The sequence below is a fragment of the Amblyomma americanum genome, chromosome 6 (assembly GCF_052857255.1).
Source record: "Amblyomma americanum isolate KBUSLIRL-KWMA chromosome 6, ASM5285725v1, whole genome shotgun sequence".
Classification (NCBI taxonomy): domain Eukaryota; kingdom Metazoa; phylum Arthropoda; class Arachnida; order Ixodida; family Ixodidae; genus Amblyomma; species Amblyomma americanum.
Window position 1 is genome coordinate 55110768 of NC_135502.1, and position 22779 is coordinate 55133546.

Here is a 22779-nt window from a genome sequence, read left to right on the forward strand (position 1 = left end):
TCGAGCTACGCTTCTTCAGATTTATAATAGATGTTTCATTTCTACGTACAAAAAAAAAATACTGCATGCAGTGGGCTTCGATCTTTATGAACAAATTTTCGCCAGAGTAAAATAACCCTGGCGTTATCAACGTTCGAAAACAGTGCCGTCTTTTCCTTTACCTCTGTAGCGTTCCAATCACATCGCTTACCTTGCTACTCTGGAGCGTTGCTTTTTCTTATACATTTATAGTAGTTATAGATACCTCCGTGTCACACGGTGCCGCACTGGGCTACTTCCTGCCTAACTTCAAAATAACTGCACAGAAGCTCAAAAAATTAATTTTCGTTTAGGATTTCTCTTAGATTCTAACGCGCAGCTCATATAAATAATTATTTGTTCGATACAGGCATAAGAATAGTTTTCCGTAGTTACATTTCTACGAAGCACACTGACTCTTACTTCTCCTTAACACGCCGAACAATAGAACTGCCTACATGGTTAAGCTTTTTGCTGAGAACCTGAATCTCTGAAGCCATGCACTGCCTACCGGTAGCGCAAGCGACATCAGCCAATAACTTCTCCCGAAGTGCAGCCCATTCCAAGTGGCAATCACAGTTTTCTTCAGCTTCTATGTTCTGCATAATGAAAGAACACGAAATTCAAATAGCGGCGGACATTTTTGCAGATTAGTCTCGCTGTGATGCGGCCTTTTCCGACGCGTGACAATGCCGTGTAAGCCGGCGTGGAACATAACTAATTAATGCGGCAACAGCAATGAGCAGCGAGGATCGCTAATCCGAGGAAACCATACGTGAATTCTCGATTGTCTTTTTCTATTCTTTCCTAGAAGACTGCGTCCTAATTATCAAGGCTTGCGGCAAGCAGCGCTGCAGATATAAATTCTCGTTTGGTAGACCGTGCAGCACCAAGTTAGTAAGAGCGGCTCCCGAAGTAGGGAGCCAACGTTATGCTAAATTTGCAAAGCAGCAGGAGCGCATATATACTCTTTGGCACTGTATTGTTTATTATCTTGTAAAAAACGACTTTTTGATTTTATAGTTTCATAAACCTGAGTAAAACCCACGAACACCTAGAGTAAAAAAAAAAAAACTCAAACAGGCGGCAGTTGGCAATATGAATTTTGAGCTGATAAAATTTCCAGAAGCTGGCTATGCAGTTTAAGTGGTGCTAACCATCACATCATTCAGCCAGAATCGGTGAAACACACTACGCTGCTTTAGATTCTAATAGGCTTTAAATGCTCACCACAGAAGACGGCGTTCCAAGGATTAAAAAAAAATGAAACAAATCTTAGATTCACTGGTCTGACATGCAGTTGAGGTGTAAGGGTGGCACCCTCGCGTATTCCATGTTCGTCTGGCTTCTCGGAAGAGAAAAGAGGAACATTCTCCAAGCCTACCCTGGGGACGGTCCGCAAACTAAGTTAAAGTTATTCTGCCCGTGTCACTGACTGACTGATGTTACTGAGAGGAAGAAAGAAAAGGAAAGTGCACGGGCCTGTCTACTGGCTCAAGCCGAGCCAAGCCGAGCCACGCTCGCTGCCACGTGCTGAAAGTAGGAGAGGTAAAGGATAGCAGAGCAAAGAGTGAAAGAAAAGACGCGTCGCGCTATTAGGCCCCGGGCCGAACCCGGAGGCAGTGCAATACCGGGCCGACCCGTGCCAGAGTGCTTCAAGCCAGGCACTCCGCCATATTCCAATAATAAGTTTAATATCTTGGGTCCAAGGACCCGCTGCAGATATTAAATCAGGTATCAGGTATCTCGTAATAATAGATAACAATATCTGATAACAATGATAGCGAAACACAACCTGACGTTACATAGAATGACGTAGAATGCAGGAGGGGGGTGGGGAGTCCGGTTTCGCAGCATCTATATGGGCGCTTACTTGACTTTTTTTATCTGTGCCAATGTTAACGAAAGGTTTCTGCTGGATTCATACCAACCAAACATTTACAATGTGCTCCGGTTTTCTCTGGTTCTGCTTCCACCTGAAATTAAACCTATTCTTGCTACCTATCACCGCCTCCCCCCTCTCTGCCCTCCATGCCCCCTAGAAGTCACCATAAATGCATACGAACTCTCGATCATCCTGCTGCGGCCGCGCCTGCATTTTCTCATTTCACATCTCTGCACTGCGGGCCGCTTCAAATCCACCGACAAGCAAATCCCGCATCCCTTTTTCATTGAAACGGTAACGAAAAATCCTACGCCATATATCGTTCGCGTTTAAAATGAGTTACCCGCGCCCACGTTTCCGAGGCTATATAGTCAGACAAAGCCGTACGCCGTTCCGAGTCCAGAATCTAGGTTAGCGCAGGGCGGAAACAAAGGCGCAAGCACGCCTTCACCCACGCGCGCGCTCCACGGCAGTGGTGTCCGGAATGAGAACGGACTCGCCCTGATCGCGGCAGCAGTCTCATCGCCTCCGCGATCCCCCGAGCGCCGTCGGTTCACGGCCGGCTGTGCGGTAGTTAATCGGGTCGCCTTCATTTGTCACTGTCGCCATCTCCGTCGCATAGAACAGCCGCGGCTGGCTCCCGAAGGATTCGGCAAACTGCGCGCGCCCAGCCGGGATGTCGGTCTTTTTGGGGTGGCGAGACTAAGACGACGACGTGGCATAACGTGCCGCCGAATCTCCGACGTGCCTCGGTTCACGTGTCCAGCCAAACGAACGGCGCCCTTTCGGGCAGAAAACACCGGAACTGGTCTCGGAGGCAATCCATCAAGGAACGGGAAAAAGGATTGCCTGGGCGTCCCGAAAGGAACAGGGGGGGATAGGCGACCGCCAGCTTGGCCCCGAGAACTGCAGTTAGGAAGGCGCATTTGTGTAGCAGTGCTACCTCGGAGCGAATTACAACGAGCGCGGCTAGGAGAGATCTTGCGTCGACCGACGCAGCATGAGCGATGAGGCGTGGATCAGGGTGCCTATGGCGCAAATCTGCCCCGGTCTGTATGCCGCCCTCCTATTTCTATTGCACATACCTCCCGATTCTTCTTGCGAGTTGAATGTTTCCGCGTCGTTTCACGCGCCTTGTTTCTTGTTGCTTGTTTATTTGCCTTTGTTTTTTCAGTTCTAGCTTCAGTATTTGATTTAGTTCGTCGGGCCGTTTTTAACGTTTTATACATAAGATACGTACTACAATATGTGTTCCAATATCAGATGACACGTTGAAAATAGCTTTCGGTTTGGCTTCTTTTGAAGGTGCGCATGCTCTCTCTCTGTCCCCGCAATACACGTGAAATTTCTCAGCAACGCTGTGTTTTGATTCAGGGAAAATGTGCTGCGTGTTGTCGATTTTATGACGTTGGTTTAGAATATTTCTACGCGCCATCCCTTGTCCCTGCGTCACAAATATTACGGAGCGTAACATCTAACGCAGGTTTGCTGAACTGTAAAATATCAGGCTACTTTTCAGTCGCTTAGAATATTTGATCGCTTTGCTCCGTTTTAAATTACAGCTGAATTGCGGGGATCGTTAGACACGTATGTGAAGAATGCCAACAGTACTAAAACCGAGGAAAACATAGGACAATGTTTCCATTTTTTTTTATCAATGGGAAATTAATAGAGCAACTATTTTTCACCTGAAAGATGTGTTTGCTTATAAACGGCATTCTAATCAATTATCTATCAGGTAAAAAAATGGTTACACTACTAATTGTATTTGCAGCACAAACTATAAAAAATGAAGCATTTCCTTAGGTTTCCTCATTTTCAGCGACTGTTGGATTTCTTATTTTAAGTGGTTAGTTGAGTAGTTAAACGCCCACCTAATTCTTTCACCTGTAATGTTTGTGAAGGGAAGGCTTTGCAACGAAAAATTCTTTAACCCACTGTGTTGCTCAGTTTAGGTTTAAAACAAACGTCTTTTTCTCACCCCTTTGGAAACTGTCACAGTACGCATCTTGAAATTTTCTGTTACAGCGAATAGAAGAGGCCTGAAAAATATTACGCAATATTTAAATCAAAATTTAAATATGCAGCAAAGCAATATGCAATATGCAGAAACTTTTGAACGGATACTCAACGGGAAAACAGCGAATAGAAGAGGCCTGAAAAATATTACGCAATATTTAAATCAAAATTTAAATATGCAGCAAAGCAATATGCAATATGCAGAAACCCTTGAACGGATACTCAACGGGAAAACTAAGTCAAGCTAGACTAATAGGGTATTGGATCACCTCATAGCAAATATGTAATTTTTGCCGAAAACAAGGCTTTTAAAAGCCAGGAAACTCTGTAAAAGTAAGGTGCGCGTGACGCCATCGCTTGAAGGTTTGTGAAAAGCGCCACTTCTAGCATAATTACATACGTCCAACCGACAAGCCCGCGGTCGGAGCGGGTAAGCGCGAGTCTCTTGGTCTAAATGTGATCACCGGACTAAGACAGGCATCAACAAAATTCAAATTCGGAACCATTAATAACAAAACAAGCTGGTGAAGGCGATCACAGAGGCACCGTAACGCACTGTGCGGGTCACGTGGAGTGTTTTCTGGCCGGTGAACAATTGCCACACGTGGCACAAATTTACAGGCATCAGGGGATTTAATAAATGGCACCCTTGGCTCAGTTCGCGGCATCTGAAGGGCTAGTCTTGCACCTCCTACCTGGTCAAGCTTGAGCAGTTCGTCGGCCGTGGAGGGCAGCTGTCCGAGCGTGAGGCACGGCTTGAGGCCCGCCTCGTCGCCCAGGCAGCGCACGATCGCTTCGCGGTCATAACGGTTGGCGCACACGCAAGACGCTGGGATGAGGCCGTGCAGGTTGTAGGTGACAGTGCGAAGCATCACCCTGCGTCGAAGAACAGAAGGGGCGAGGCATTATGTTTCTTTCAACACCGATATAAGGTAGAGGTGCAGGCCATACCAAAAAGGGGCACCACAGAGCAATCGGGTCAGTGATTACTGCCAAAGTACCAGCTGCAACTGACAACTGTAGTCGGATACAACTCGAAAACTAAGCGGCAGACGCCCCTCAAAAGAGGCCCCCTTCCAGCCAATGGCGTCGACCGATTTTTATGACGCCAGGACTAATCCGGTTAAGCCGTGGTTATACCCCCTTCATCTGCCACCCCTGCGATTTCATCCTAGCAGGTCCAAGGGGATCAGTCAAGGGGTACAATCGGCCGACGCCATTGGCTGGAGGGGGGCCTCTTTTGAGGGCATTTGCGGTTTATTTCTTGAGTTGTATACGAATATATTGTCTATGAGAGCCCTATAGTGGTGTACATAGGGAAGGGAAATGTCATAGAAAGCTCCGGGGAGAAGCCAGGAGGTTTCGGTACAAAATGATAGAATAGACTGAAGTTGAGCTTCCTGGTACATCTTCCAAGAATTCTTTCAGCGCGAAAAATTGCGCAACAGGTAAAGGAAACACGCCAGATCCCTCTCACTAATAGTTAAGCAACGGGCTTTTGGTCAGCCTTGTCGTGCGTGTTTTTTATTTTGGTTGGGCGTTTCTTCATGACAACATAATTTTCGTAAGAGTTTAGGAAATTTGCTGGAATAATGTGGCTGCAGCCCGAACCAACGACGTTTAATTGAAAATCACGGGGAGAGGCTGTTGTCCGACTGTAATAGCTTGGCTATCGTGACTTAAACGACTACCGAAAAGGCATTGTTACGCAAGAGACTGCGCAACACAGACCTGGACGTCAAGAGGACAAGGGCATAAAGCACGACTATGTTTGTCTTGCGCAGTCCCCTGCCGAAAAATGCATGACCGACTTACCTCACAACGCGTACTAATCAGACGATCTTTTGAACTGAATCGGACCAGCTGAGTATCCGTGGCACGGACTCAAGTGTTCTTAAAAGACCATACACCTGACAATAGCAATATCTGACAAAGCGCACTACAACGCTGCTAATATGTAGTGGTGATAAAGCACGCGTGTGTGTAGGACAAATCTCTGCTCGTTTATAGTGCAGGTCACCAGGTATGCGTGTCACAAAATGTGCAAGTGCGGGCGCAAGTAAACTTCAGAGGGTGGTTCACAGGGTGGTCGAAATTGTCCAAATGAAATCAAGATGCATTGTGTGCACATGACAAACCTCACCAGCGATCACTGATAACATGCACGTGCCATGCCTCTGAATTTAATTTGGCCAACGCAAATAGTCCAATAGGCAAATACGCAAATAGGCAAATAGTCCTGTATAGAATAGTCCTGTATTTACACTTGTCCGCACTTGTACTTCGTCACAACTGCTCATTGAAATAATCAAAAACGAAAGTTAGAACAAGTCATAAAGCCAAGCGGACTTATTTTAGTTCTCTTTGCAGCTTTCCAGACAAGAGGCCATAACAGGCCACGTAACGGAAAACTGCGTGTTTTGTGGGATTTTGCAGCTTTTGCAGTTTTTATTTACTTGTTGCCTGCAGTACGAACACAAGGGTAGCGCGAGGACGATAACAGGGCTCCCAAGTTATTCGCGGTATTCGATGTCAAGACGTCATAGGCCACGGTGCCGCGAACCAAATCAGCGCATAGGTTGTCCACCGTGCTACCTCTGCCACCAAAGAAGGCAAGTCCCGGCAGTAAATGTTTCTGTTCGGGCAGCCGACGCCGAACCGATTCTATCCCCTCCTCGTCCCACCGCCGTTCACTCCCTAAAGGGCGCCTGAGCTTGGGCCCATAATAGCAAAGAGGTGGGCGTCTACCAGTGCTAGGATCATTTACTTCGGGTGATACAAGCAGCGTAGAGCGAAATGGCAGTCCCGACCCAGGTTTCTGTATGTCTAGATGAAAACAGCCACTTATTGGCTTCTGATCGACCCTTGCGAGCAATTCACGGCACCACAGGCATAATATTACGTACCTCGCCCTCTTTTTTTCTGTTAGCTGTCATTCGGGGTAGCTTTGTTTCAGGTATTGCTGTTTTTAGATGCTGCATAGTGCAAAGCTGCCTCTAGCTTTTCGTCACCTTTTTTACGTGAATAGCGTTCTTCTTATTAGTATTAACTTTTATTTGTCAAAGGCTGCAACCTTTCACTTGAATGCTCCAGCTTTGCAGATTTGTTCTCGTGTCCCAAGTGGATTTTTTTGTTAGTGTCTTTAATACAGGACGCACCGTTCACCCTTGCGTGCTGCATATTCCCGATGTCATTCTTGCGGCGTCATTTGCTGTTTGTTAGTCGTCTACACTTTGAATTGCGCTGCCAATCAAAAGTATCCTCTATGGCATTCAGGCGCTGGCATGTCTGCAATTGAGCGCCATTTTGTGGGTTGCAGTCCGTACAAATTTCTATAACGGCGCTTCCTGCCGCGGGTACTGATCAAATCGCATGTTTTTGCGCTCAGCACATACTGCTACACCTTTTTAGTTTCAGTGGTGCGAGTTCACTCAAAATATTAAGCGTAATAAGGGAGTAATTACTTATTGGCATCCACCCAAGCACAGCCTTACGCCTACAAAATAAAACTACAGAGCTTCCATACAAACTTCGTAGTTAAACGAACAGTAACCCCGCTCTGAAACTACCCTAAACCTTTGAGCACATGCGTGGTTCACTAAAAGCATTAAAACCGCCGATCCCTTAATCGTCTCAAAATCCCCTTCATTTCGTTCTCTGGATAATCTTGAGAAATATAAGGGATTAGAACGCCACAACCAGAACACGCGTCACCATGGAATTGCATGCAGCGATACGGCAACCAGATTAGAACTGCAAGATCGGAGCTACAAAGAGCCTTTCGGTTCTTAATTTTTTTTTACATATAAAAGAGCTCGCGGTAATCTTGCCCAAAGGCAAGGATTACGGCAAAGTCTCGGGCTAACTTTCGATAGCCTGGAGAAATTAGGTTACCCGTGTGAAACGACGTCTCCTTCATGGAACTGGCCGTCCCAGTGCCCCAAACTAGATTTTCATAAGAGGATCAGTCTTGTGTTGGAACACTTAATTTGGACCTGCATAATGAATGGCCGATGTCGTGCGCCTTTAAAGCGTCGAGATGCCAAGCCATCGACGTGGCTCAGAGGACGCCGTCGTTGAATTAAATTAGCGAAGGATCTCCTAAATGTTTCAGCAGGCGTGCGCTGCGCACTGAGGTGTCGTGGACACATGGCACCCCAGGCGGCACCAGGCGCGTCTTCGTGACTTCGCTACGTAAGGATTCCTTTCTTTTTGTTTTTCTTGAGAAAGTAAACAGTGACTAATACCAATAGCAGCGTTGCGCAGGGTAGGCAACAAAGATAAATAATTATGCAGATCTTTTTTAGAACTAGACGCCAAATAGGCGAAGTAAATAGAGCAGAACTCTAGTACATTTTAGACGCATTTTTTTTTTTGCGCAGTCCTTTTTATCCGCAAAGGCCTGTAAGCAATGTGAGCGAACTAATCAGACGACCTGTCGGGTGATAAAATCTCCAAGCTTCTTTTCGCTTCTTTTCGTAGCCATAACTACATTATGTAAAACAGTGGTTGGTGTGTCATAATGGTACAGCTTCCTCCCTGACACAAACCGCCAGCCCATTCTAAAAGCGAATACGTCTATATCAAAGTAAAAATCCAGTAAGCTGCCCTCTAGGGACTGTATCTTATAAAAGTGCGCGAGAGGACAGTTACTCTCTTTTTACTTCTTTCTGTTTAGAGTGTACAACAAAAGACATGATATGCAAGACGGGCAACAGATAGACTAATTTAGGACACACATCGATACAGCTCAACTACTTTGCGCACAACGGACATGTGAGAAAAACTTTTCTAGTGGAGTGAGGTTAGCTGACACGTCAATGCCGCCCTTTCACCTGGAGTTTATAGGAGCCCGAACGCGAGGGTTTGATGTGATGCCACATTTTGGGGATACTGAACTGTGAGCACATGATGATGATGATGATGATGATGATGATGATGATGATGATGATGATAAATGGTTTTAGGGGAAAGGAAATGGCACAGTATCTGTCTCATACATCGTTGGACACCTGAACCGCGCCGTAAGGGATAAAGGAGGGAGTGAAAGAAGAAAGGAAGAAAGAGCACATGTTCAAAAGCAGCTTTCTGTCGGTTCTTGTCTGCCTCATCGCTACCAGCGCGCAGGAACAAGGTGAACAAAAGAAACCTGGCAGGATTTAGTACGAAGGCGGTAACGTTCACAACATGGAGGGTTGTTTTTCAATACCAAACATGCATGAGCTCAGCCTAATTTGTTTCCAAAGGCTGGAATGTGATTTTCGCCTAATTTGCTTCGTTGGAAGGCTCTACGGTTTCTACAGTCTCTCACCTCTGAATTTTCTAGTGCTTCCTACGCGGTTGAGCGTGATTCAAACAATATTTTACTTGTTCACTTTTCCGCTATTGCACTTTCACTGTCGGTTTCGTCGTTGCCACTATTTTTTTTTCCTTCCCATTCCGAAGTGAAATTCGCCCAATACTTGCTCTCTTCCAAGACTGCTGAGCGACAACGACAGGTTAACCGCAACTGCTTTTATGGGTGGATCTAAACGAAATCCACAGCGCGCTACTCAAGAACAGTTGACCTAATCTCGAAAGCACCCTTCCCTCGACCATATAGATCTAATAGTTCAGGCCTACCTGCATTTCAACAAGCTGTATTAGGTCATGTATTTATCCGAAGTCGTCGGTAAGCCTACAAAAAAGTCCCTTAACTGGCTGTTAATCTTACACTGAAAATAGCTTGATTAAATGTTTGTTTTTAAGCAATAAACAGTGTGTGTTGCTCTTTGAGGTTATCTTAATATTGTGTTATGTTGAGGTTATGTTGTTCACCAGAAAACGACGCAATTGATTCCTGAATATTTAGATTTAAAAATCAAACATTTTTTTTCTACTACTCGATTCATGGTCGTTACGTATATAAAGATAAAAACTCCGCCATTATTTTTGCGAAGTAAATGATGTCGTAGCCTTGCCTCAGGGATCCTAAAACAAAGGTATCGATGTCATTAGAGTTCGGTGTGAGAGAGACCGGCGGTGGCGACACCTGTGTTTCATTTTTTGCCCTATTTTGTACTAAAAACTTCGTTTTTAATAAATTAACCTCTTTGTTATTTGGACGCGGTATATTATCGACACTCCGCCGCGGTGTAAGTGGTTATGGCGCTCGGCTGCTCACCCGAAAGACGCGGGTTCGATCCCGGCAGCAGCGGTCGAATTTCGATGGAGGCGATGTTCTAAATGCCCGTGTACTGTGCGATGTCAGTGCACGTTAAAGAACCCCAAGTGGTCGAAATTCCCGGAGCCCTCCACTATGGCGTCCCTCGTAGCCCGAGTTGCTTTGGAACGTTAAACCTTCACCAAAACTATTCTATCGACACGGGCTGTTTAATTTGGCCTCAGTCTGCCTATAAGTGAGACCTGACATCGGCTGAGACCCGACATCAGAAAATGACTCGGCAACAAATCATCGCGTAGCGCACTCGGCGCCGCCTGGTGGCTTCTTGTTGTGATTAATTGAGGCTGCCCCTTGTGAGCGCTCCTGTGGCCGCTACAACTGCACGAGCCCAAAGTACTGCACACATGGGTCTTGACGCACAGGCTATCACTCTGCGAGCCATCAGTTTGCAGCTAACACATTTCGCTTTCCTCGGGGTCCATAGAATTCACTTATGCAGCCCAGGATTGCCGTCCCCGTCTCTTCGAAGAAGCGCTGCCCCGAGGGCGGGTAATCCTTCTTAATCAAACTCGGGCTCACCCTCCATCGATCTGAGATGCCCGAGGCTATACGAGAGGCCGCTCGATTTTTCAGCACTCGCGCAGCGCATGTTAATGTCTGCAGCAGGCCGCCTTCCTTCGATCCATTTGCCATACTTTCGTTTTTTTTTTCTATTTTTCCAGTGCAGTTAATGCGGGCTTAGCTGATGCACTGTAAGTTCGTATGACGCTCTATTCGCTTGCCCTATATAGCAACGTCTGCCTGACACGTACCCTCTGGAGCAGAGCAGTTTCTTTTTTTATTATTTTCTGATATTTCGTCGCTTCCCTCTTAGCGGTGTCAGTCAAGACGACCGACGACCGCGATTACAGTCAATTTCTTAGAAAACCAATCAGCAGTAAAATCCAAACTGCAAGTGAGATTTTTGTGATATGTGGCAACCATAGAATTGTGCTAGTTTTTGCTTTCAAGTAGTTTACGTCAAAAAGGTTTTCTTCGATTTCGTATTTCTCCGTCTCTCCCACAATAGCTGTGGTGAGGAAGGAGAAAGCTTTTCTTTCGGGAAAATGGAATCAGAGCCAGTTTCGCACGTCGTAGCCAAAAACGGAACAGTAATCGAAACGATGCTACTTCATCTATCTGGCTAAGGAGGACAAATTCTGAGAGTTCATGCTATTGATCTGAAAAATCTAGGCCAAGTCTTCGAACTCTAAAAAGCTTTTTCGTTTACGGCAGAAGACACGGCAGCTGAAAACGGGCTCAAGACAGAGCTTATTTTTTTAATGCGTTAGCAATACTATCCTTGCTTCCGAAAAATCTATCCTGGTGGCGTGCGATACCGCCACCCTTCATAGGGCCTCCACCCGCTACCCGCCCGCCTTTGCCTTCTCCCTTCAGAATCTTCCATACACCACTCAATAACTTACCTCCATCCTGAAGAAGCTTCACCCACCACCATCCTCACACCTAAACCCTCCAGTATCTTCCACCCACGAGAAACCCGCGCAGCATATTAACGTAAAAGCGACGGTTAAATAGAATAAAAAGCTGAAGCGGCAAGGCGATTATTTTAGAAGCGAAATATGCTTGTCGATTTGTATTGGTAGATTTGTCGCATCACCTCGTATTAACACCAGTGAGTTTATTGTTTTCTAGCCTAGGATTGAAAAGAAAAGAAATGGGCTGGATCTGGTGCACCCGGACAAATTAAATTGAAAATTGGGTTTTGAGGAAAGGAAGTAACGCAGTAAATGTCTCTCATATCTCGGTGGACACCCGAGCCGCGTGCCGTAAGGGAAGGGATAAAGGAAGGAGTAACAGAAGAAATGAAGAGAGAGGTGCCGTAGTGGAGGGCTCCGGAATAATTTCGACCACCTGGGGATCTTTAACGTGCACTGACATCGCACAGCACACGGGCGCCTTAGCGTTTGGCCTCCATCAAAACGTGACCGCCGCGGTCGGGTTCAAATCCGGGTACTCCGGCTCAATAGACAGAGTGCACAATGAGTTCACGAAAATCAGCGTTCATTGACTTCGCTGCCCAAAAATGCGTTCGCCCAAACACACACACCTGCAACTAATTTGCGCTTAAAGGCTCAGGGGTGTGCCCAAAAATATTTCTCCCCAAACCACCGCACAATAACATTTGGCACACTAAAACGCACAAATGTCTAAAAACAAAAACGCAGGAAAATGTGAACGTCTGTTAGAGAGCAAGACTTTTCAAATTCCCACGTGCTACGAATCACAACTTCTCCATAACACGAAAAGAAAACCTTGGGGCCCCTCTTATTTCGAAACCAGAGGTCTGCAATGGTGAGGGACGCTTTTTGTGCTTAGCTTATAGATCCGTAAGCGCAGATACTTCGTTTTTCTGCCGTTATTGCATAGAAATCACACGTGTTCAACCAAAAGCCTCCGAACCTATCATCAATCAATGTCTTGTTCTCACATGGTTTCCCTAGGCGCCAACTCCTTCTGACGCTTTGAAGGCGTGAATTTGATTGAGCAACCCCGTCCACAAGGAAGCCTTCGCCGCTTCAAACCGATCTATCAGTACAGACGGAGATGAATTTCCTGTTGGTGCGTGTGCCTGTTCGTGCGCCACATTATAGTAAAATCTGCAACTGCTGACGGGTTTTTTTTAGGCGCCATAGTTTCTATTTAATTATCCCGCTAGTGCACTGCACTATGTCCTTCAAAATAATTATACATCATCTTAATACTCAGCAGGTGCTATAATAAAAAGCAGCAATCAAATAGAAGAAGACTGATAACTCAATAAGCGACATTCAGGAAGTACGCAAGCGAGGTTGTGAACGCTAGTCTTAGTTGCAGAAAAAATGCTAGTAATGCGCGAATTAAACACGACAGGAGAACAGGAACAAAATCTAGGACACAGGCGCAGACTTCCCACTGTTTATTCGAGACCGAAAGGCAAACGCTATATAAGGGATGAACCTAGGCGCATAACAATCACTGTCATTCACATAAGACCTGATTAAAACCTGAACCACATTGATCAAATTTGTACGTTGCAGAAGGGCCGATAAACCACAGAGCACTCAGTCAGCATGTCCCCAGACACTCCATGTCAAGAAGACGATTAAAAACAAGTAAGGAACCTAACAATCAACCTCATTTAAGAGGGTGAAGAACACGCGAAGTGAAGGGGAACAATGAATGCAGGTGACCCAACAGACAACAAGAGTAAAAAAAAACTATGAAGAACTGTAAAGGGAAGGCTAAGGGAAAGAAAAAAGTGTCTTGCACCCCAGTTTTCCGCAACACTCCATTTCTGCTTAAATCAAAAGATAAGACGAAAAGGGAGGTGGTCTAAGCCTATCACAACGTAAAAAATGGTGAAAGATGTGTCATCACTGCGTCTATTTCGCCTTGACTGAGTGAAATCACGTTTTTAGAAGGCTTAGGAGGTTTTTAGAAGGCCACCTATAATTGTATCACTTCTGTCCTAATTTTGTTCCTAAGATGTACTTCAAGGCCGGAAATGTAGTTTTATCTTGTTTCATGCTCACCTTTACACTTGTTCTTTGTTGGCTTCCATGTCATGATTGTTTTCCGTACCTCATTCCACTCTTTTACCTTGCTTTAATTTTCACCTTTACTCTTGTTCTTTTTTTTCTATGCTTTCATGCCAGTTTTTCTATATCTCACACCCTGATTTTATCGGGTTTTCATAGTATTTTTACAATACTCTTGTTGTCCGTTGAGTCACCTGCATTGTACCCCACTTCGCGTATTTTTCACCCCCTTTACTCAGGTTGATTGTTCGGTTTCTTACTTGTTTTTAATCGTTTTCTTGCCATGGAGAGTCTGGAGACATGCTGACTGAGTGATTTATCAGCCCTTCTGCAACGTCAAAATTTGATCAATGTGTCTATATTTTAATCAGGCCTTATGTGAATGACAGTGATGGTTATGCGCTTTGGTTAATCCCTTCTATAGCGTTTGCCTTTCGGTCTCGAATAAACAGTTGGAAGTCCGCGCCTGTGTTGTCGTTCTTGTTCCTGTTCTCCTGTCGTGTCTCATTCGCGGAGTACTAACCTTTTTTCTGCAATGAACCAACCAGCCTGCAAGAACGTTCTACTAGTCTTAGTTGTTTAGCGCCTGCCAGTAGCATCGGTGTCATTTTCCTTTCTATGTTAGTCTATGAGGACTTTCCCGTGTAAATTTGCAGTTCTTTTTTAACACCACTGAACAGTAAGTAGCATGCCCTTTGTAGCAGCCATAAAATGGTTCTCTTTGACTGAGTACTTACAGGAAGTACTAGTACTTCTTAGTACACAGGGCAAAACGCCTTTCTAGAACGACCGAACTGCGCGCTCCGCAGCTTCCGAAGCCGCTGCGACCAGGAAGGCAAAAAATGACGATGAAATCCTATGAGTTTAACTGCACATGCTTCCATACAGACCATTTTTAACCCAACGTTGTCGCTAGATATCGCGTGCTCATCCCGAAACACAGCTATAATGTGTTCTTGACAAATGTTTTCCTCCCTGTATGTGAAATGGCTCGCACCCACGAAACATTTCTCGCTTCCTTGTTCCCCTCCCGCAACATTCTGTCATGTAGGCATCAGCGTATGCATGCGAAGCACTCTAGGGGTGGCAGAAGGGGGGATTAAATGGTGCGCAACGAAGGCTGAAGCCCCCTGTTAACACGTATTTTTTTTCTTTCAACCATTCCACTGTTTCTATCGCCTTGGAGCATGTATCACGTTCTGCGGCAGTTTGAAATGGCGACATTTTGAAAATTGAAGCCGGAGTCGTGGGTGTACGGCGCTCGAAACGGAAGTCGAGATGGCGCGTGTCGAAACTAACTGATTCAGTGCATCACTTTTCACCGCCCTCTGGGGCATTCATTTGAATTTTTGTTTCTGGTTGTTTCGAGAGCAAAATGGTTCCGAACACAACGTACGGTTTCAGCCACCTCTGTAAAGAGGCCTGGCTCTTTTTTGCACAGGACATTTGAAGCCGAACGAATTTTTCAATCCCGGAGGTCTCTCTAGCTCCGCCTGATATCAAAAGTCACGCTGCTTCATAACTGTATTTATATTCACTGATGTAAAAGTTGAATTCATGCCGTGTATGCCTGAAATTATGTCTTACGTCACTGCTATTTTGCTTCTGTAGCCTATCATTCTTTTTTTTTAATTCCAGAGAAGATAAATTGCGTGGTTCGCAGCTTACAAAATTTTATCACTGCTTCTATGCTTGAAGAAAATTGTTCTATGCTAGTGGTACGTAGTGTCAGGTGCCATTAGCCTTTACTTTATGATGTATTTTAGTATTAAAAGCCATCAGGCTCTTTCATGTACGTCATTTCTTAAATTATATCAACCGACGGGCATTTCGCAAAGGCTTGAATGACATGCACACCACTTGAATGTCTACCTTATGTTGCTGGTTAAGGGTTCAGTAGTTAGTCGGCCAGTGCAGTTAGTTACTATAGCGGCTCAAACGAAAATGGAGGCATGAAATGTCGTGTGCCGTTTAAAAGTTGTCTTTTCTCATATTGCCCTTAAGATCTTGCCTTCATGTCGCATACAAATACGATAGGTTTCTGTGCATAAAATGGCCGTATGGTGTATCTGCTAAGCACTACAGTTGGCGCCGATAGGTCAGGAATGCGCTAACACAAAACGGTCGTTTTATTTATGACAGGCTTATGGCCGTTATGCTATAAGGCGCGGGGAAGGAACGCTTTCGTACACTGCTCGAGTGAAGTGACATTTTCCTTTGGTTTATGGCTACCAACACAAGCGAATAGCCTGGATGGCTCGACAAGCCCTACTTTCAGTAAAAGATGGCCTTCAAGGTGCGTAACTTTCTCTAACAGTGGCAAAATCTTGCTTCGTCGTGTTTTCAGGTACAGAAAGACGCAATGCGCAGTTCAAGATAGATCTTGGTCACTTTTACATCCGCCAGTTCAGTCACATGCGCTTTTTGGGTGTCATCATTGATTCCGGTCTACAGTGGCGACGAGCTGCGGACTCTAATGTCTCGTCTCTATCTTCGCGTATGAATGTGATCCGCAAAATCGAAAGAGAGCAATGAGAAAACCACCCTTCCTTAAAGGTCAGACTTCACAAAGCATGGGTGATTAGTTGCATAATGCACCAATTGCCTTTAATTTTCCCATAGGTATCACAGCTTGACCGTCTCGAACTTTTGCACAGAAAGGGCCTAGGAAGAGCCCTCGGAGTTCCGCAGGCGGCAGCGAACCAGGTTTGACCTCTAGCTACATTCAAGGTGAAACTTTCGGCCTCGTTGACGACTCGGAAAGCTGGCGTAGTGAGGAAGCTTTTCGCTTCAATAATTTCGACAGCCTGGGGATCTTTAACGTGCACTGACATCGCACAGCACACGGGCGCCTTTTGTGTTTGGCCTGCATTTCTCCGTGAGCGACTATCGAACCATCTTAGCCTTGTCGCTTCACAAAGGTTACTAATGCAACTTGGCCGCCTCGGGCATACGGTAGCCATGGGCGAGCCCTTCTGAGTCGCGAGCTTTCTTTACAATCAATACTTTTAGTTCCCTAGGCCTTGATATTCTAAGAGAAAGCAAACGGTTGAAACCACCCTAGTCATTAGCGAGCCTCGACTGTACGGTATCTATTCCTCACGTGCGCTGTAAGCGCAGTTCTCTTTTGGCGACAACGCGATCGCTCGTACTTGAAAAATCATAAACAGAGTATACCCACCATCTTCAAAATTTCACTGATAGTTATGTGGATAAGGTCACAGGAACTGGTGCAGTGGTGTTTCACATTCCTTCTTTGAATAGTGCCTGGTCTGTACGCTTTACTAAAGTCGTGTCCTCTAAAAGCAATACTTTCAGTTAATATTCTTCCAAACCTATAAACAAAGAGCTGGCACAAGGATGCGAAATGTTATCTTGCGTTCTAATGACGGTATTTTTTTTTACTTGTGGCTAGATACGACGAGTGGAGGGGAGATAGCGAAACTACAACTCGCCATGCCATACCCTAAACGATCCATTTTCCTTTCCCGTGCAAAGCTGTAACTCTGAATGTTTCTACGCTACAATCGTTCCTGCTTCCGGTAACATACCCCATCCTCTGCTTTTTCCAGAAAGGCAGGATTGGTTTCGCGTCTGTACTGCGTGCCATTTCCATCACATCACCACCTAATCTGCAATTCGATCAGTACAGGAGCACGGACGAGCAAGGTGTTTTGGTTTTCACGAGCCGTCAATCACGTCGGTGCGAGCTGAAGCGGAACATTTTGCCGGTCGGTTAGCGCTCCCGACAGTCGTTTTCAAGAAGAGCGCCGGGCAGCAACATTGAGGTGATCAATGAAATTTATCGACCACTTCGGTACGGAGAACTTGTGCGTGACGTGCCACCAACGAGCGCGACGCGGAACACATACCGCATGAGGACGAACCGCTCTTGGGTAAAAATAACAGGTTCAGCATGCACGGCGGAACATCTGAGCTTGTATCTTGCCCTCTGCTGTCGGGGGCGCATGCTCTGTCCTGTCTCCGAATGGGCGGGACTCTTTCTCAGCAGCCTACCCTTTCAAAGCCGTTTCTAATCAAGGCGGAACCGCGCGTTGTTTAAATAGCCACTCGTATAATGTCGCGATTGTGACAAGTCTCTCTTCCATGAAATTGAGCTACCTCAAGCTCGTGGTAAATAGTGGGTAAGCACATGGAGCTATGCCAGTCTTCTTCATTTTTCCGCATGTTCCCTTTCTGAAAAGCGATGGTTGTATATGACGCTTGGGGCTAGATGGCCTCTTCGCCGATGTTTGTTCTGTGCGTCGTTAACAAAAACTTCTTTTTTTCACATATATTCCACTTAACGAGTCCATAGCGCATACCTCTGCGTTAATAACAACGACGCATGGGCCGATGGTCTTATGGGGCCAGGTGCGCCCTCACCTGGCACCTTGGTGCCATCTGCGCATGTGCATTCAGCGACTGGCGGCAGAAGTATACGTTAGTGGTAGCGGTATACACTATGCTAAATCTATCTCATGAGGGCGTTTTCCGAGTGCCCTGAGGGAGTCGACATACTCAATAATATGGACCATGTCGTCATCATGTGTTCGGGGTGGATATTAGGGATGTAAGCCTTGGTGTCGGTGTTATAGAGAAGGGGCGGAAGCGTTAGAACTATGACTGTCACGCCTCCTCTTAAGGTTACCACGAAAACCTCTTCAATGTTATTCGTTTCCTCTCTTGTATTATGGCAAGGTTGGTTTGGTTTGGTTTATGAAGTTTAACGTCCACACGCGACTCAGGCTATGAGGGATAGCGTAGTAGAGGGCTCAGGAAAATTTCGTTCACTTGGGGTTCTTTAACGTACACTGACGTCGCACAGTACACGGGCCTCTAGAATTTCGACTCCATCGAAATGCGACCGTCGCGGCTGGGATCGAACGCGCGTCTATCAGGTTAGCAGCCCAGCGCCATAACCGCTGACCCACCACAGTGGCTTAATATGGCAAGGGGAGAAGTTTGGGCGAGTTGGTTGATCATGATAAGGGTAGACTCTCGAGTTTATTCAAAAGGTCGTAAATGTGTACAACATTCAGTGCATGAATAAACCCATGTGAAGATAGGGAGAGCATACAAGAAGGTCACCAAGTGGCATGAAAGAGAGAGACTTACAATTTATTTGATAGGAACTATATTTTTTTGCTTGAAGAAACTTTCGGGTCACGGACACATGGGTGATGGTGCTTTGGTAAACTGCAGGCCACTACATCTCCCTCATTAGCTGGGATTTTTCCTTCGCCGCATTATGAAATTCTGTTTAAATCGGCAGGCAATTTCCTTTCCTGAATACGCGACAGTGGGCAGCCAGATTCCCAGATGTGGCTATACTGTCTACTTTCTGAATAAACTAATTGAATAACGAGAGAGAAGCTCTTCAATCGAAAAGCAGAGAATTCATCCGGCGTTCAAATTCGCTGACTTGATACTCTGACTGGACAAAGGATTCGGGGAGAAAAATATGGAATGAGGTAGGTGTAGGAAATAGGATGACAAAGTTCAGTGCATAGGGAATGTGCATTGAGGGTGCTGAACGGAAGGATTGCAGTTCGTCTGGGACACCTATGTCATTTAAATATTCAAATAAAAAGTTCATAGCGGGTCTCTGCTGCCCAACCCAAGGCAGGCTAGAAGTCCTAACACACAGTCGAGTGCTAGAGGGACTTGAGTGAATGAATCCATTAGTTCTTCATAATGTGCACGCTCCTCAACATACACTGAGCATCCTAACAAAATATCCTCTACTGTTTCTACTAAGTCGCAGTCGTCGCAACACAGACTGCTCGCTTGACCTAAACGGAACTATAAGGCGGTAGTAAATGCGATCGGAATTGAATAAACACTTTGAAAAAACTCATGTGTTTATAGTCAGCGCTTTGTGTGTCCTGTTGACGTGTGCGGGCTGTCCTTTTCGCTATGTGGCTACCCTTTTGAAGCGAAAAGCTTCACTATGCAAGCTTTTCGAAACATCAGAGGGCCGCAAGTTTGACCTTGAATGTACCTAGAGGTCAAATCATGAGCATAACTGTTGGTAGTCAGGTTCGACAAGGTCAAAGCCAATGTCAAAGGTCACTGGTTATGCCGCTGGTGTCGCTGCTGTAGCTGACATCATATAAAAGAGGAGGAGCAAGAAGTCGAGGGGTATTTAAGCGCGTGTGTGCGCGCTCACTGCCAGACGCCTGGGGCGATGGAGGAAGATGAACATCTGCCGTAGCCGCTCCCCCCATGTGGGTATGTGCCATGTTTTAAGAAGCCGCGCGCCGAGAGGCCATGGTCGCGAAGTTTATGTCGTTTCAAAGAAAGCAAGATGCTTAACAAATAAAAAAAATTCCTACTACTGTGTGTGTGCTAGAATGGCTACGTATAGAAACCGCCAGTCACTCGACCACAAACGTAGCCAGGGAGATGAAGTTTTTCACTTTCGACCAGGGTTAACCAGAGCTAAACCACCAGAAATTTTTTTCTATGTGTCGTCTGGTAAGTTCATAAACGAGGAATGATAATCTTATGCGCGTAGCCTCACAAAAATACCTTCAGCTCAGGCGGCTTGTTCACGCTCACGCAATATTCTGCTCTAATTAACGTTACATTTCTTATTCCACGTGACGGGTTGCTTCAACTGCAGTTTGTTTTCGATAGTTGATAACGAAGGGAAGAGCCGCGCTTTTTTGCCCTTTTACTCAGTTTCGTTTCAGGTGATTAGAAATACGTTCATGTCCCACAATAAATTTGTCTTATTAAAATTAGTTAATTATATTTATCCAAAATTTCCGTTACCTTGACAACGAGTGGTTAGAATGCCTACCACTGCCCTGAGTCCTGAACTTTTCCTATCCCAAACACAGCACACGTCCAAGCTTGTACCCCACACACAAGCAAACAAACTGTCAGAAACCGGTAACGCACAATCGGCTCTATATTGCAAAAACTCATCCAATTCATGGAAATAGATGCAAGACACTCGAGTCGAACGCAAAAACAACTCGAGCGGTGAAAAATCGTACGCGAGCGAGCCATACGAACGAGCCTATACGCGGATGCGCGCTTCGCGGCCGCTTAGGCGTCAGCTGGTGCCTTGTGGGCGCGCGCTCCCACGGTCGCCTCGCCTGCGGGGCGAGCTTCTTTCATCCCCGCAAAGGAGGAGAAGGCACGCACACTGGCGATGCAAAGGGAGAGCCTCGAGCTGCGCTCCATAAAAGCATTCCGCGTGACCGCAGCACCTGCGAAGCTCCGGCTGCTGTTGGAGCCCTCCTTTCAGCCGCTCCTGAGACGCGGAATTTGTGGGCCAGCTACTATCCACCCCCGGGCGGTCCGACGAGGACGCTCATTTAACCAGTTCCAGCCTATTTCTCGGCAACACCTACGAAAAATTACAGGATTGCATTTAAGTCTGGTTATGAGCGCAGATATGCGAAAGCCTTTCCCTGTCCTCTCTTGCTCCCTCAATTTTTCATTATAATTTATTTCCTGCAATATTTGTTTGTTTTCAATTTTTGTTTCTTTTTGTTTTTGAATTTTATTTGTTTTCTTTTATTTTGTCTTCCAATTAATTTTTATTTAGTTTGTTTAATTATGTAATCTTTATTTATTTTCACTTTGTGTTTTTATTTTTCTTTCATTTCTGGTTCTTTATTCCACTACATAGATGTTGCTTAACAACTGTTGCTTAATCAATTTTTACATTTTTGTTTTATTTACCATACAGCTTGCGATTGGCAGTTGCGGACAACGTCCGTCCGCAAACTTCCGCCTAACACTTCCGTCCACGCCACACATGAGCCAAGAAAGGCTGACGCCTTAAAATGTATATCCGCGATGTACAGGGTTGGTCAAAATTTGGAGGCCACTGGGTCTGCTGTCGAGCTATGTCGCTGGGCGAATGCGTCATCCACGAAGCTGAATATATCAGTACGGGGTAGGAGAAGCATCGTTCTCGCCTTTCACAACCCTGTTATATTGATAGCGGTGTTAAGGACCCGACTATAACGCTTCAAAGCAGACGCTGTGGCCTGGGAACTTTTGATCGACCCTGTACATCCATATTAGCTAGTGATCAAGTAGGGTCGTGCTGCTTTCCTAGCACAAAGCAGCTGTTAAAATTGTTTGCAGGTTATATCGCTGCTCAGCCTTCTAAGCAATAAGTGCTCCCAGTTATTTTGTGAGGACATTTTTTTATGGGCATGAAATTTTAAGGAGACTCTGCAGACTGAGACTGGAATCGTCAGTAAAGAAGACAAAAAAAGCACTAGCTAGAGAAGAGAAGGGCTTCTTTATGAATAGGCACCAATTTTTGTGAGCATACACACATGAGCATGCGACTATGCGTGAGGACCGGCTCGTGAGTGAAAAGGTGCCACGAAGTAACAAAAACACAAAACAAAAGAAATGTATTTAAAGATGTTAATTTGTGTCCAAGGAATTGTGCTGCTAATGTTTTAAATTGTGATACAAATGCCTTTTAGATCTTGCCACGAATACAACGCCTTGAAGGACCGTAAAAAAATTTCTTAATACATGGCGAGGGCAGCGTACTAAATCAGAACGACAAATTATGTTGGCAAAGAACAAAAAACAAAGAAAAGTCGCACTAGTTTAGACTAGTTTACATTTATGTCTAGCGGAAAGCGAACTGATAAAAAGAAACGGTAGCCAAACAAAAGTGGCAGCAAGTAGACAGCCAAACTTACACGAAATAAAATCATGCAGTTCAGTAAATTGCATATATCGGAGTTTTATAACTATAAAAAAGATTTTAAACGTGACGTTATAGCCATCCAGCCCGCAGCTGATAGGTGAGTTAAAATCCAAATGTATCAGTAAAGAGAGACTACACCTTCCGGCCACTAACTGATAACGCGTCTGAAGTAATAACTACCAGTGAAAGCAGCAAAACTGAAGCAAACGCACGGAAGTGCCTTCTTTGAGATTTTCGCAATTTTTCTTCCTTTAAACACACTCACAGCTTGTGAGGCAGCCAGAACATGTAGGTGCATCGGCAGCCAGTGCAGTTCAGCACAGGCGTCTCGTGTGCCGCGAAGCACCAGTTTGCACGCCAGCTCATTGCTTCATAAACCTATTACTCTGACTCGTCCATGTAGTATATATTATTT

The 22779-nt window shown here is 45.4% G+C and overlaps 1 protein-coding gene and 1 non-coding gene across 3 annotated transcripts in view; both read right to left on the reverse strand.

Annotated features, from left to right (window-relative positions):
• Window positions 1-22779, reverse strand: part of rsh (Rap GTPase activating protein radish) — a 396216-nt gene that overhangs the window by 84792 nt on the left and 288645 nt on the right. For both annotated transcript variants that reach the window (XM_077626927.1, XM_077626926.1), the window contains one exon: window positions 4618-4798. In XM_077626927.1, the coding sequence (XP_077483053.1) occupies window positions 4618-4798 (181 nt within the window). The remainder of the gene's footprint in view (window positions 1-4617; window positions 4799-22779) is intronic.
• On the reverse strand, window positions 1616-1800 carry LOC144095763 (U2 spliceosomal RNA). The gene has a single exon (XR_013306766.1). It is a non-coding gene; the product is annotated as a U2 spliceosomal RNA (small nuclear RNA).